At 39.3% G+C, this 12,561-nt stretch overlaps 1 protein-coding gene across 1 annotated transcript in view; it reads right to left on the bottom strand.

Moving 5' to 3' along the window:
• The window catches only part of LOC140139324 (dystrobrevin beta-like), a 174,065-nt gene that overhangs the window by 9,029 nt on the left and 152,475 nt on the right, over positions 1 to 12,561 (bottom strand). The window contains exons 16-22 of the mRNA XM_072161105.1: positions 11,728 to 11,935; positions 10,184 to 10,460; positions 9,453 to 9,697; positions 9,132 to 9,279; positions 7,988 to 8,083; positions 7,276 to 7,408; positions 6,325 to 6,484 (exon numbers count right to left, since the gene is read on the bottom strand). Coding sequence (XP_072017206.1) covers positions 6,325 to 6,484; positions 7,276 to 7,408; positions 7,988 to 8,083; positions 9,132 to 9,279; positions 9,453 to 9,697; positions 10,184 to 10,460; positions 11,728 to 11,935 — 1,267 coding nt within the window. The remainder of the gene's footprint in view (positions 1 to 6,324; positions 6,485 to 7,275; positions 7,409 to 7,987; positions 8,084 to 9,131; positions 9,280 to 9,452; positions 9,698 to 10,183; positions 10,461 to 11,727; positions 11,936 to 12,561) is intronic.

Raw genomic sequence — 12,561 nt, 5'->3', positions numbered from 1 at the left:
ACATGATCTTAATCTCCCACACAGGGGGTGAAGATTTCGAATGGAGTCACCCATTCAGGCGACTCAAATTGAAATTTACACTGTGTGATAAATTAAGGTCATGTCTTCCATGGGGGGTGTATGCTTTTCAACTGCAATAGTATCAGATTTGTCCTATTCATGCACTACTTATTATATGACACAATCAAACACAAATGAGTGGTTCGTAATAAAAAAAAAAGTTTCAAATTTTCTTTAAAAATCTAAAATTTCAGAATTGTATATTATTGTGCCCATATTTGGAATCAGCATGCAAAATGCATTAAAATGAGTACAAACAAGCCTAGTATTGGTTCAGTGGTTTTTGAGATAGCTCTTGATATTTTGAGAAAATATCTCAAAACTTGGCCTTCTTATGTTGAAGCCTATGGCTAGCATACAGAGCATTAATGTTCTAAACACCTGCGAAAACTCATGCATTTTCAATGGTTTCTGGCCATATTATATGAGCCAATAGTAAAATAAAATATCCGAGAGCTGAATTTAATGACAGTCATCTCACTTGTTTGTGTCACAATACAGATCTAAGCTAAGAAACAAATACAATACAACATAAACTAAACTAAAACTAGTCAGTTTGGTCAAAAATATTCAATATTCAAAGATGGATACCACAAAAGCACAATATTTTTTAATTCCTTAAACTGGTAACTAGCCTACACTGTCTGTTCTATCTACTGTACATGATATAAGAGGCTGTTCTTTTTAAAGTATACTACCAGAGTTGCCGAAAAAATGTTAGCACCAATCGCAAGTCACAAAACATCTAACCTTTGAACCCAAATTTGTGTACACCACCATGTAACGCTGCACCTGAAAGCCTGACTGAAGGAGTTTTCAACTTAGCAGACAGACTGCAATTATTTTGGCTTAACTCTCTCCATGCAGATGTCAACTGCAGATGACAATTTTTTTTTTTTCAATTCAAAATTTCAGATTTGTACATTTTCATGACCATATTTGGAATAAGCATGAAAAATGCACTAAAATGAGTACAAACAAGCTTAGTATTGGTTCAGTGGTTCTGGATAGCTCTTGATATTTTGAGAAAATATCTCAAAACTTGAGACTTTTTATGTTGAGGTCTAAGGCTAGCACACAGAGCATTAAACAAGCCATAAATGGAGTAAGGTTTAAAAACCAGTTATGGCCTGTTAAATGTTCTGCATGCTAGTCAGGTGCAGTGTTACATGGGGTGTTCACAAATTTGGGTTCAAAGGTCAGACATTTAGGGCGTAGTGTGTGTACAATATAGAATGCAGAAATGGTGAAATTGTCTACAGGGCAGCTATTGCAGATAGACCTTTCTTGGACCAAACCCTATTACTTATCAATCAACTGGATATACTTAAAATGAACAGCATCTTAGGCTGGTAACACTACATGTACATTAAACTGGCAATACTATGTATGTAACTACTAACATGTTTTATTTTGTGTGTAACTTGCACTTTTCATCATAGATGCTGGTAGGTAGACGGACAAACATAAAATGGGTATGGACAAACCAAATGGCAGTCAGCACATGGTATGATAATAATGGAATGGAAATGGAGAAAAGAAAAAAAAGATGGATGCTTTTATGAAACATTTTGTTAATATGAAAACACAGTCAGATGCCTCCTATATAGGGGTGCTTTGAACTGAGGTACTAAATAGGAGTACCTTGAACTGATGAGGTACTCAATTGGTGATATCTTGAACTGAGGTGCTCAGGGGTACCTTAAACTGAGGTACTGAATCAGGGGTCCTTTAACTGAAGTACTCAGTCAGGGGTGCCTTTAACTAAAGTACTCAGTCAGAGGGACCTTGAAGTGAGGTACTCAAATGGGGTCCCTTCAACTGATGAGGCACTAAATCAGGGGTACTACCGTATATGTGCTCTGCTATTTCATCTGCATTTTGCTACAATCAGAATTGTGCATTTCTAAAGGAAATCAAATGGAGAACGCTCATTCTACCAAGTTTGATGTGGCACATGGAAGGACAAATAGTGCATTTTGCCACAAAATGTCTGAGGTAAATTAGTTTTAGTCCACCAATATGTATCAATATGACAGGTTTCCCATAGAGAAGGCATCTCTAACCGTATACAATGAACAGGATATTCCAGTTGAAATCCATACACCCCCTATAAAAGACATGAGCCTAATCTCCCACACAGGGGGTGTAACTTTCAAATGGAGTCACCCATTCAGGTAACCCCATTTCAAATTCACACTCCCTGTGTAAAAGATTAGGGTCATGTCTTCCATGGGGTGTACTGGTTTCAACTGGAATAGCCCAATTGGTTAATGAAATAATTGTGAAGGCAAATATTTTATTTTCAAAATTGCAATTTTTTTTTCTTCATAATTGTTTGTTATAAAATCATGAGCTTTTAAATAATCGGCATGGCAACAGGATTTCAAGATTGCCAGGTTGCTTGGTGCTTCCCTCATGCTTTGCTGGTTTTCAAAAAAAAATTCATGGCTTTTTTTGTTGTCAGAAACTGACTTTCAGCGCAGCACTTGCTTTAAAATAGGAATACATTTTTGCAAAACATTTTGGCAATTTTTAGCCAAAAAAAAACAAAACAAAACATATGTACAATTTTCAAAAAGAATTTACACTCATTGCATTGCAAACTCTGCAGTAGTGACCTTTAACCTCTGTATTAGTCAGTGGCACAAGTGTACAGGTGCACTTCAAATATGATGCACTTCATTTGCATGTGCACTATTCACATCCATGTGCATTGAGAAAACTCAGGGTTTTGTATCAAGAACATAATTACGCAACAAACCATGACTCATATCCAGGTGCATTGAGAAAAACTTGGGTTTTATATCAAGAGCATATTATGCAACAAACCGTGATAGTACCAATTTAAGAAAGACAGCACAAAAATTTTATCTATCAAAAAAAAAAAATCCCCAAAATAACTTAAATATTAAGCTCACATTGACCGTAACAAAGTCAATTGAAATCAAGATTTCAAGGCAAAACTAAATGGGCTATTCAGTTGAAATGCACACTCCCCATGTGGAAGATTTCAGAAATATCTTCCACAGGGGAGTATGAATTTCAAATGGAATGAACACATTTGTGACATGATCAAGGGGAATGAGTCACATGTCGACCCTGGTCAAAAATGAGTTTTACACATGTTTCTAAAAAGGACATTTAGCGCTTTCAGAAACTGAAAACCCCATGTTGATACAACGCGTTTCTTTGCAAGGTTATGTCAATTTGTGTCCATCCATATCAAAGCGATGCACTTGTAATGCTTTACATGTGTCTCATTTCACATAATAGCTAGAAATAAATACCATACTCATCTCAAGTGGGGGTCACTTAAAATCATCCCAAGTCACATGGTTATGGAATGTTGTCTGTATTTCTAAACCATGTGACTTGGGGATGATTTGAAATGACCTCCACTTGAGTTGAGTCTGGTATTTATTCATAACTATTATGTAAAAAGACACATGTAGCAGCCGACAAGTGCATCGCTTTTGATATGGATGTACACATTTATCAATCACTGAAAACAATATAAAACAAAAGAATTTTAACACTTTCTTTGCTAATATCTCAAAATCAATATTAGCGACATCCGACTCATTCCTCTTGATCGTGTCACATTTAGGCAGCTCCATTTTAATTTCATACACCCTATGAAAAAAGATTCAACCGAATCTCTCACTGAGGGAGGCTGAGTTTCAAATGGAGCTGCTAATGTGATCAATTTATTTGAAATTCATACTCCTCCTGTGAAAGTTATATTTCCAAAATCTTCCACAGGGGGAGTATGCATTTTAAATGCAATAAGCCAATACATATGTTAGTGGTAAAATGAAGTCTTATGACTATAACATTATTGCATCTACTCTGAGTACTATCTTTGATAATTATTTTATTATCAAAACTTTAACGACTGTATCAGGACAACTCTATTCGCTCAAAGAAAATCACAGAATTGTGCATTTCCATATTTGGAATCAATATGAAAATTGTATTAAAATGAGCACAAACAAGCCTAGTATTGGTTCACATGTTCTTGAGATGGCTTTTTGATATTTTGAGAAAATGTGTTGAAGCCGATGGCAAGCCCACAGACTTAATTAAGAATTCTGCATATGGACTTTTAAACAAGACTGATTAAAAAAATGTGGCATGAATACTTGTAAGAGCAATTGCATAGCATTTTAACAAGTCGAGGGGTCAGTGACACAAAGATCATATTATCTAAAAAGGAGTTATGTCTTTGTGTCACTGACCCCTCAAAGTCTCCTAATACAGTCCTCAAATATAAGATAATTGTAAACTGAACATCTAATGATGTATTAGTTGCATGAATTCATGGAACCAACTAACATTGTCAGGGTTGCCAAAAGATTTCATCCCGAATCGCGGGTCAAAAAATCGAAAAGTCGCCCAATTTTTCTCTTTACCATTGGTTTCTATGGGACATGAAACTATCTGAAGTCGCGGGAGCCAATGTTGAAAAGTCGCCCAATTTTTTTTCTTAACCATTGGTTTCTATGGGACCGGAAATTGTCAAAAGTCGCGGGAAAAATCTTCAAAAGTCGCCCAATTGGGCTACCAAATCGCGGGTTTGGCAACCATGTGTACAAGCAAAGAAAAACAATACCCAAATGAAACCAAAACTTTTTGGGCTATTCCAGTTGACATCCATACACCCCCTATGGAAGACATGACCTTAATCTCCCACACAGGGGGTGAAGATTTCAAATAGAGTCACCCATTCAGGTAACCTTGTACAGGATATTAAGGTCATGACTTTCATAGGAGGTAGATGGATGGATTTCAACTGGAATGGCCCATTAGTAAAAATGTCTAATGCTTTAACAAAGCAAAGCTCAAAATGCCCCCTTAATAGATTTTTTTATATTTTTTTAAATACACCAAAAATGCAGGCTTAGCAGTAACTACACCGCCAGAATAAATATTGAATATATTCCCCACTTTGCATCAACCTAAACTGGCCTCAAAAAGAAACTTATAATTTTTCACAAGGTCATATCTTGAAATCCTGTCTATCAAATTGAACCAAAATTACACACAGATTTACTTCAATACTCTACTCTTAACACATGTCAGTAACCAAGCAGTTATCCAACTGACACAACAGCAAAATGCACTGACATGGGACAGCTTCCTGGACCACATTCACAGCCCAGCCCTGTTTCATGAAAAAAAGTGTATGAAAAGCAGAAAGCAGCACCGTTTTATCATCTGTGCAAGGATCTTGTGTGCATTCTCACAGATATTTTGTCCTGGGTGCCAAATGTTGGGCTGTGAAAGTGAAGGAAGTCCAGGAAGCTGTCCCATGACAGTGCATTTTGCCGTTGTGTCAGTTGGACAACTGCTTGGTTACTGACATGTGTTTTGAGTAAGTATTAAGGTAATCCTGTGTGTAATTTTGGTTCATTTTGATTGACAGTATTTTAAGATATGACCTTGTGATTCACAAGTTGTAAAAAATTATAAGTTTCTTTTTGAGCTCAGTTTAGATACTAGCAGAGCAAGGACCAATATTTAGTTCAACATTTTGCTTACATTTCGTCTCACGACAAATGCCGCCATTCTTTCACAAATGTTTGGATTACAAAAGAAAAATCCCTCTTATTCTTTATTTTGCTTACATTTTGTTCTCATGACATATGTTGCTGTTCAAAAAATGTTTGGACTACGAAGAAGCCCGGACCAAGATAATCATTAGAGCAGAAACTCACAGCGGTATAACGAAAAAATCTCCGCCGACAGAGAACCAAAAACGGCAGCGTTAGTCGCATTGGATAAAAATGTGGAAACATTGAACTAAATAATTGGTAATTTGTGAAATAAAAAGTACTGTATAAGTGGTAATTGGGCTATTCCTGTTAATATCCATACACCCCAATGGAAGATATGGCTTTAATCTATCATACAGGGAGTGTAGATTTCAAATGGAGTCACCCATTCAGGTAACCCCATTTGAAGTTCACACTACCTGTATGGGAGATTAAGATCATGTCGATCCATAGAGGTGTATGGATTTCAACTGGAATAACCCATTTTTGTGAATAAAGGTTCGTTCACAAATAAGTTTAAGAACATGTAAATATGAACTTCTGCCATATAATGATGATAGCATTATAAAGGCAAAATCCTGTTCCACTTTGTCGAAAATCACGAAAAATTCTATGCGAAAATAACCACTTTTAACAGTAACCTGCATAATTTTGAAGTTTTGCGTCTGTACACATCTTATTTCTTGTCCTCATCCGATAAGCTTACCCTAGCTTCCTTGAGCTCATCATCAGTTACACGAGGTAACTCGTCGTCCGTTCTCATGTAACTCTCATCGTCCGTTCTGACGTAGGACTCGTTATCGGTTGCTATGTAACTGTCGTCGTCTGTGCGTACGTACGATTCACCATCGTCTGTTTGCCCTGATCTGTGTGTATCAAATCATACAAATTCTGATTAAATTACAAATTTCCTGGAAAATAATCCCTCTCTATTGTTGATCTGTCGCTTTTCTCGTCTTCCAACTCTTTTGCCCACTCACTCGCTAGTATATTATGCGCTGTTTAATGGCCATGGACATACATGTATCACAATACATTTTCCATTTCTTCTTGCAGTTAGTTCTGCCATGCTCTCAGACCTGTCAACCTTTGAGATCACAAAACTGTATTCCAAAACCCCAAAAGTCATATTTTTCAAATTGCACATTGTGCATGATTTTCTCGTTTTCAAGACGACTTTATGAATTTCCATTTCACGAATACTCTGGTTTCAAGGATTGTTTCCTTTGATCTTTTTTTTTAATTTTGAGTTGACGAGGTCAAAGCCATTTTTAAAAATACATGCTCAAACTGATCATGAAATTTTCGTCTTTGCTGGCACTTGCTGCTCAGTGTACAAATGGCAGCCATTAATGATTCTCACAGGGTACCTAGTGCTTTCGTATGCAACATTCTGATTGGTTAATATGCCTTTGTTTACATACCAATGCACCAATCATTGATGCGCTAGCTTACAACATCAGGGTTTGTGTTGTGTCAACTTTTATAGTCTACATTTGCAGCCTTTTTTAAATGGGATTTTTAATTTTTTTGGAGAATGGTAAAAACCATATTTTCTTGGGAAAAAACTTGTATATGAAATACGGGAAAACGTAGTTGGCAGGCCTGTACTCTCTCTCTCTCTCTCTCCATTCCTGCTTGTCCTTTCTCTACTTACGTATCATGCCCTGTAGAATGTCCATGGTCATGTACCATACCACGTGTTCCATCTTTTCTTGCATGTAATTCAGCAATGAAATCCTGGTCGGACATTTTGCTTGACGTCACAGATGCTCCGTCCATATGGATATCTGAGAGAGAAGACAAATGAAGTAAATTAAAAAGCACAGAATATATGTCGGGCTATTCCGGTTGAAATCCATAAACTCCTATGGAAGAGACTACTTGAAACTTACACCCCATATGTTGGAGATTAGTTGGAGATTAAGGTCATGTCATCTGCAGGGGGTATATGAATTTCATATGGAATAGCCATTGTGATTCAAAAGCCGAGTTCTAGGAAAGGGGGGGGGGCTATTGAATGGAAGGCAAAAATCCCATAAAGTTGACTTGCCTTCTTTAATGGGGGGGGTAAGTACAATGACTGTTTCAACTTCTGATCCAGCAGACCCACTGATTACAACTGAAATGACTACTTAAATCTTCAGCTTCTCCATACCTTGCCTCCTTAACCCATCGTTCCTATCCCTGACAGTGAACCCTACTCTGACCAAAATATGAAGGGAATGCCCTGATAGCATGGATGATACTTACAACTTTATTACTGTCGTTCATCAGGAATACACCCAAATCGAAGGTGGGGTGGGGTGGGGTGGGATAGGGGGTGCGGGAGGGTGAAGGGTGCCCCAGTGGTGATGTGTGATACATACCTACTCTATTACTGTCTCTGTTATTAGATGAGGTTCTCCTTCTACCAGTACTTCTAACTGTTATTCTATCTTCGTCAGGACTATCATCATCATCAGCTGCAACAAAGAATTATAGTAATTAAAACTTGTTAACAATGCCACTACAAGAATTTCCATCATCTTTTAGAGATCATCAACACATTAGAAAATTTCCAATGATCTCATGTGAGTCATAGCAATCAGTATATCATTTCTAAGATTATTCGTGTCTGGCCCTCCAGACCCACCCAGATCAATGACTCCCACCCTCTGACCATCTCAAATGTGGAGGAGTTGATGACTTATCTCAGCACTCTGTATTGGGATTTTCCAATTGAAATCCATACACACTGTATGGAAAACATGTCCTTGGTTCCCCACACATACAGGCGATGCGAATTTCAAATGGGGCTACCTGATTGGGTGATTCCATTTTGAAATTCACACTCCCTGTGTGGGAGATTAAGGTTATGTCTTCCATAGGGGGTGTATCGATTTCAAATGGAATAGCACATTTATATCATATGTTCAGACCTGTCCTGCCGTAAATGAATCATTCTCCAGACTGCTGGTCAAATGACTATTTCATGTCCCCACCCACTCCTAACAATCACCCCACATCTCAACTCCTTGACCCACCCCTGACAGTGACTTCTTACCCTCACCCTTCAGGCATTTTATTTATTTATTCGTTATTTATTCAGAAAATTCCATCAATACAAATGTACTGGTCTCCCTGGAAGACCTGATATATACATGTATACATGATAATATGAAAACAATAGTAGATAATACAAAATGTAGGAACCAAACATGATACAAAACAGAAAAGCCAACAGATCATTCCTTAGATTCCGACTCCCTCCAGACTGAACAAATGCTTGCTTCACATCCCCTCCCACCCATGGCAGTGACCCTCACCCTGACCCTCCAGACCCTCAACTCCTTACCTGAACCAAGTTCCCTAACAAGTGATGACATTGCACTAGTAACTGAGTCAGCAGCAGCCAACAGATCATTCCTCAGATTCCGACTCCCTCCAGACTGAACAAATGCTTGCTTCACATCCCCTCCCACCCCTGACAGTGACCCCTCACCCTGACCCTCCAGACCCTCAAATCCTTACCTGAATTAAGTTCCCTAACAAGTGATGACATTGCACTAGTAACTGAGTCAGCAGCAACCAACAGATCATTCCTTAGATTCCGACTCCCTCCAGACTGATCAAATGCTTGCTTCACATCCCCTCCCACCCCTGACAGTGACCCCTCACTCTAACCCTCCAGACTCTCAACTCCTTACCTGAATTAAGTTCCCTAACAAGTGATGACATTGCACTAGTAACTGAGTCAGCAGCAACCAACAGATCATTCCTTAGATTCCGACTCCCTCCAGACTGATCAAATGCTTGCTTCACACCCCTCCCACCCATGACAGTGACCCTCACCCTGACCCTCCAGACCCTCAACTCCTTACCTGAATTAAGTTCCCTAACAAGTGATGACATTGCACTAGTAACCGAGTCAGCAGCAACCAACAGATCATTCTTTAGATTCCGACTCCCTCCAGACTGATCAAATGCTTGCTTCACACCCCTCCCACCCATGACAGTGACCCTCACCCTGACCCTCCAGACCCTCAACTCCTTACCTGAACCAAGTTCCCTAACAAGTGATGACATTGCACTAGTAACTGAGTCAGCAGCAACCAACAGATCATTCCTTAGATTCCGACTCCCTCCAGACTGATCAAATGCTTGCTTCACATCCCCTCCCACCCCTGACAGTGACCCCTCACCCTAACCCTCCAGACCCTCAACTCCTTACCTGAATTAAGTTCCCTAACAAGTGATGACATTGCACTAGTAACTGAGTCAGCAGCAACCAACAGATCATTCCTTAGATTCCGACTCCCTCCAGACTGATTGAATGCTTGCTTCACATCCCCTCCCACCCCTGACAGTGACCCTTCACTCTAACCCTCCAGACCCTCAACTCCTTACCTGAATTAAGTTCCCTAACAAGTGATGACATTGCACTAGTAACTGAGTCAGCAGCAACCAACAGATCATTCCTTAGATTCCGACTCCCTCCAGACTGATCAAATGCTTGCTTCACATCCCCTCCCACCCCTGACAGTGACCCCTCACCCTGACCCTCCAGACCCTCAACTCCTTACCTGAATTAAGTTCCCTAACAAGTGATGACATTGCACTAGTAACTGAGTCAGCAGCAACCAACAGATCATTCCTTAGATTCCGACTCCCTCCAGACTGATCAAATGCTTGCTTCACATCCCCTCCCACCCCTGACAGTGACCCCTCACCCTGTCCAGGGGTGGAGGGTGTTGACCTGCTTGCCGGTGTGGTAGCTGTTGACCCACCGCCTCCTCCTTCGCCGCCACTACCGCTGAGTCGTCTTCTGTGATTCGGACTGGAACTTGGTGAACCATGACTCTGTAAAGAAATGTGGACAAAATCAAGATGAGCACAACTGCATTTCTAACAGTGTCCCTCATTGGTTACTTACATGATATAATCATCTGAGTAACCAATCAAAATGTTGGTTATAGATCTCCTTCAGCCCTACTGACTCTTCTTATCACATCTCTGATTGGCTCATTACATGATATAGCTCTCTTTGTAACCAATCAAAATATAGTTTGTATATAAGAGGCTGATAATTTGGCAGATGTTAAGTAAAGAAGATATATTACCCTTCCCAGAAACCTTTGCAACTTGTTACATCACCTCATTACATCCAATAACACTCGTATTAATTTGTACAGGTTCCCTTTGTTTTTATGTTGAGAATAGACTGGCTAAACATGGGTCAATGGTCAAGAAATCAACATCTTTTACAAGATCTGGATGTGCTCTGTTCATTGATGTACTTTTTCTCACTCAACCCATTGCATGATACTAGATAGCAAATCAGTACAGAAAATTGAAATGGAAGAAATGCATTGTGGGAAGATGTCTTCTCAGCAAGTAAAGTGTCCTATCTTATTCAGATCATTCTTATTGAATTTAGTGTGAAATCAAAAGGCACATAACTATTATTTTCTTCCACCTGTAGAACTGAATATTCTTACTGACTTGTAATTTCAGTGAAGATTATTAGCAAGTATGAAACAGAGCCAACACACCAAATGGTGACGAAATGAAATGATATTTTTCCGGTCCATGCAATGTGTTATCAGTGATGTTAGAGGAATGAAATGTGTCCTCAATCCCATCTCCAACCAACAAACCCAAACACTAATTACATCAAGCTACAGATAAATTAAGTAATTCTTGGCCAAACTCGAACATTAAGAACTTTAGTGGCTCTGTGAGAAACACACACGCAGATAGCGCAGTACAGAAGAAAGCATACATGCGTCTTACAATGCGTACACGCTTATTACGCAACATAGACGCAACACACATGTTCCGGGTTGGCCAAGAACTACTTAATTTACCTGTAGTTTCATATCCCCTCTACCTAGAGTAATTAGTGCGTAAGTTGTTTACAAATCCACAGAACCCCAAACATGTAACTCTACTTTAAAAAGCTTAAATAGTAGGCCTATGTGTCTTTAATGTTGCGTACTTTGTATTTGACTATACCTTTATATTTGGTATTTGTCAATAAATAAATCTGAATCTATGTTAGCAATTCATCTACCAATCCATGTGTTAATGTCATCAGTCCCATCACCAGCAAACCCCAAACACTTACACCTACTTTAAGTAGTTTCATAAGTCCCTCCAGCTGTACCATTAATTCCCTCCTACTCTCCTGTAGCGCCGCCATTCTCAACTCAAGCTCATCTTTACGTTGCCTTAGCAACCTAAGCTCGGCTAATAGAGTTGGGTTGCGCTGTGGGTGCGCCCTCATGGCTTCATCGTGTTCCTGTCGCAATCGCTGAATTTCCCTCATGATTTCTCTACAAAATTGAAAAAAGTTCAATTTAGTTTGTTTTGTATTGACATATATCTCACATATTGCTACACTTGTTTACAGAGAATTGTTGCTTACCTATTTAGTGCATACACAGCCTAACCCTAACCCCTAAGGGCTTTTCGGCGACGGAAGGGAAAGAAGGAAAGAATAAAGAGAGAAAAGAAGGAAAGAAGTTGTTTGCTCTGGGTGGGATTCGCACCCGAGACCCCTCGCATGCCAAGCACTCGGTCTGCGACACTTTGCCACGGGTCTTGGGCTTCGCTGGCCAGCGAAACCATGCCTATATATCACTTAGGGCGATTGCGTCATCAAACCACGTGGGTTGCATGCAAGAACAGCGCATATATCAAGTAGTATTTTGTAGTATTCAGGCGGGTTAGGGTTAAGGAGGCATGGTCCGATTTTTCATCTCTTTTATTTTCTATCTCGGATTGATACCTACTATTACAACAATTTGTTTCCAACTTTTGAGTTACATTGCTGCAGCGGTTTTGATATGAGAAGCAAAAGCGTGTATAACAATGCCTCATAGGATATTACATACACTTCTGGTGTGGTAACCACAAATCACTATGTTTTTGTTCACACTATTTAGACGAAATATATCTC

Source organism: Amphiura filiformis, chromosome 18 (genome assembly GCF_039555335.1).
Source record: "Amphiura filiformis chromosome 18, Afil_fr2py, whole genome shotgun sequence".
NCBI lineage: Eukaryota > Metazoa > Echinodermata > Ophiuroidea > Amphilepidida > Amphiuridae > Amphiura > Amphiura filiformis.
Note: the sequence above shows the minus strand (reverse complement) of the source record. Positions and strands in the feature narration are given on the sequence as shown.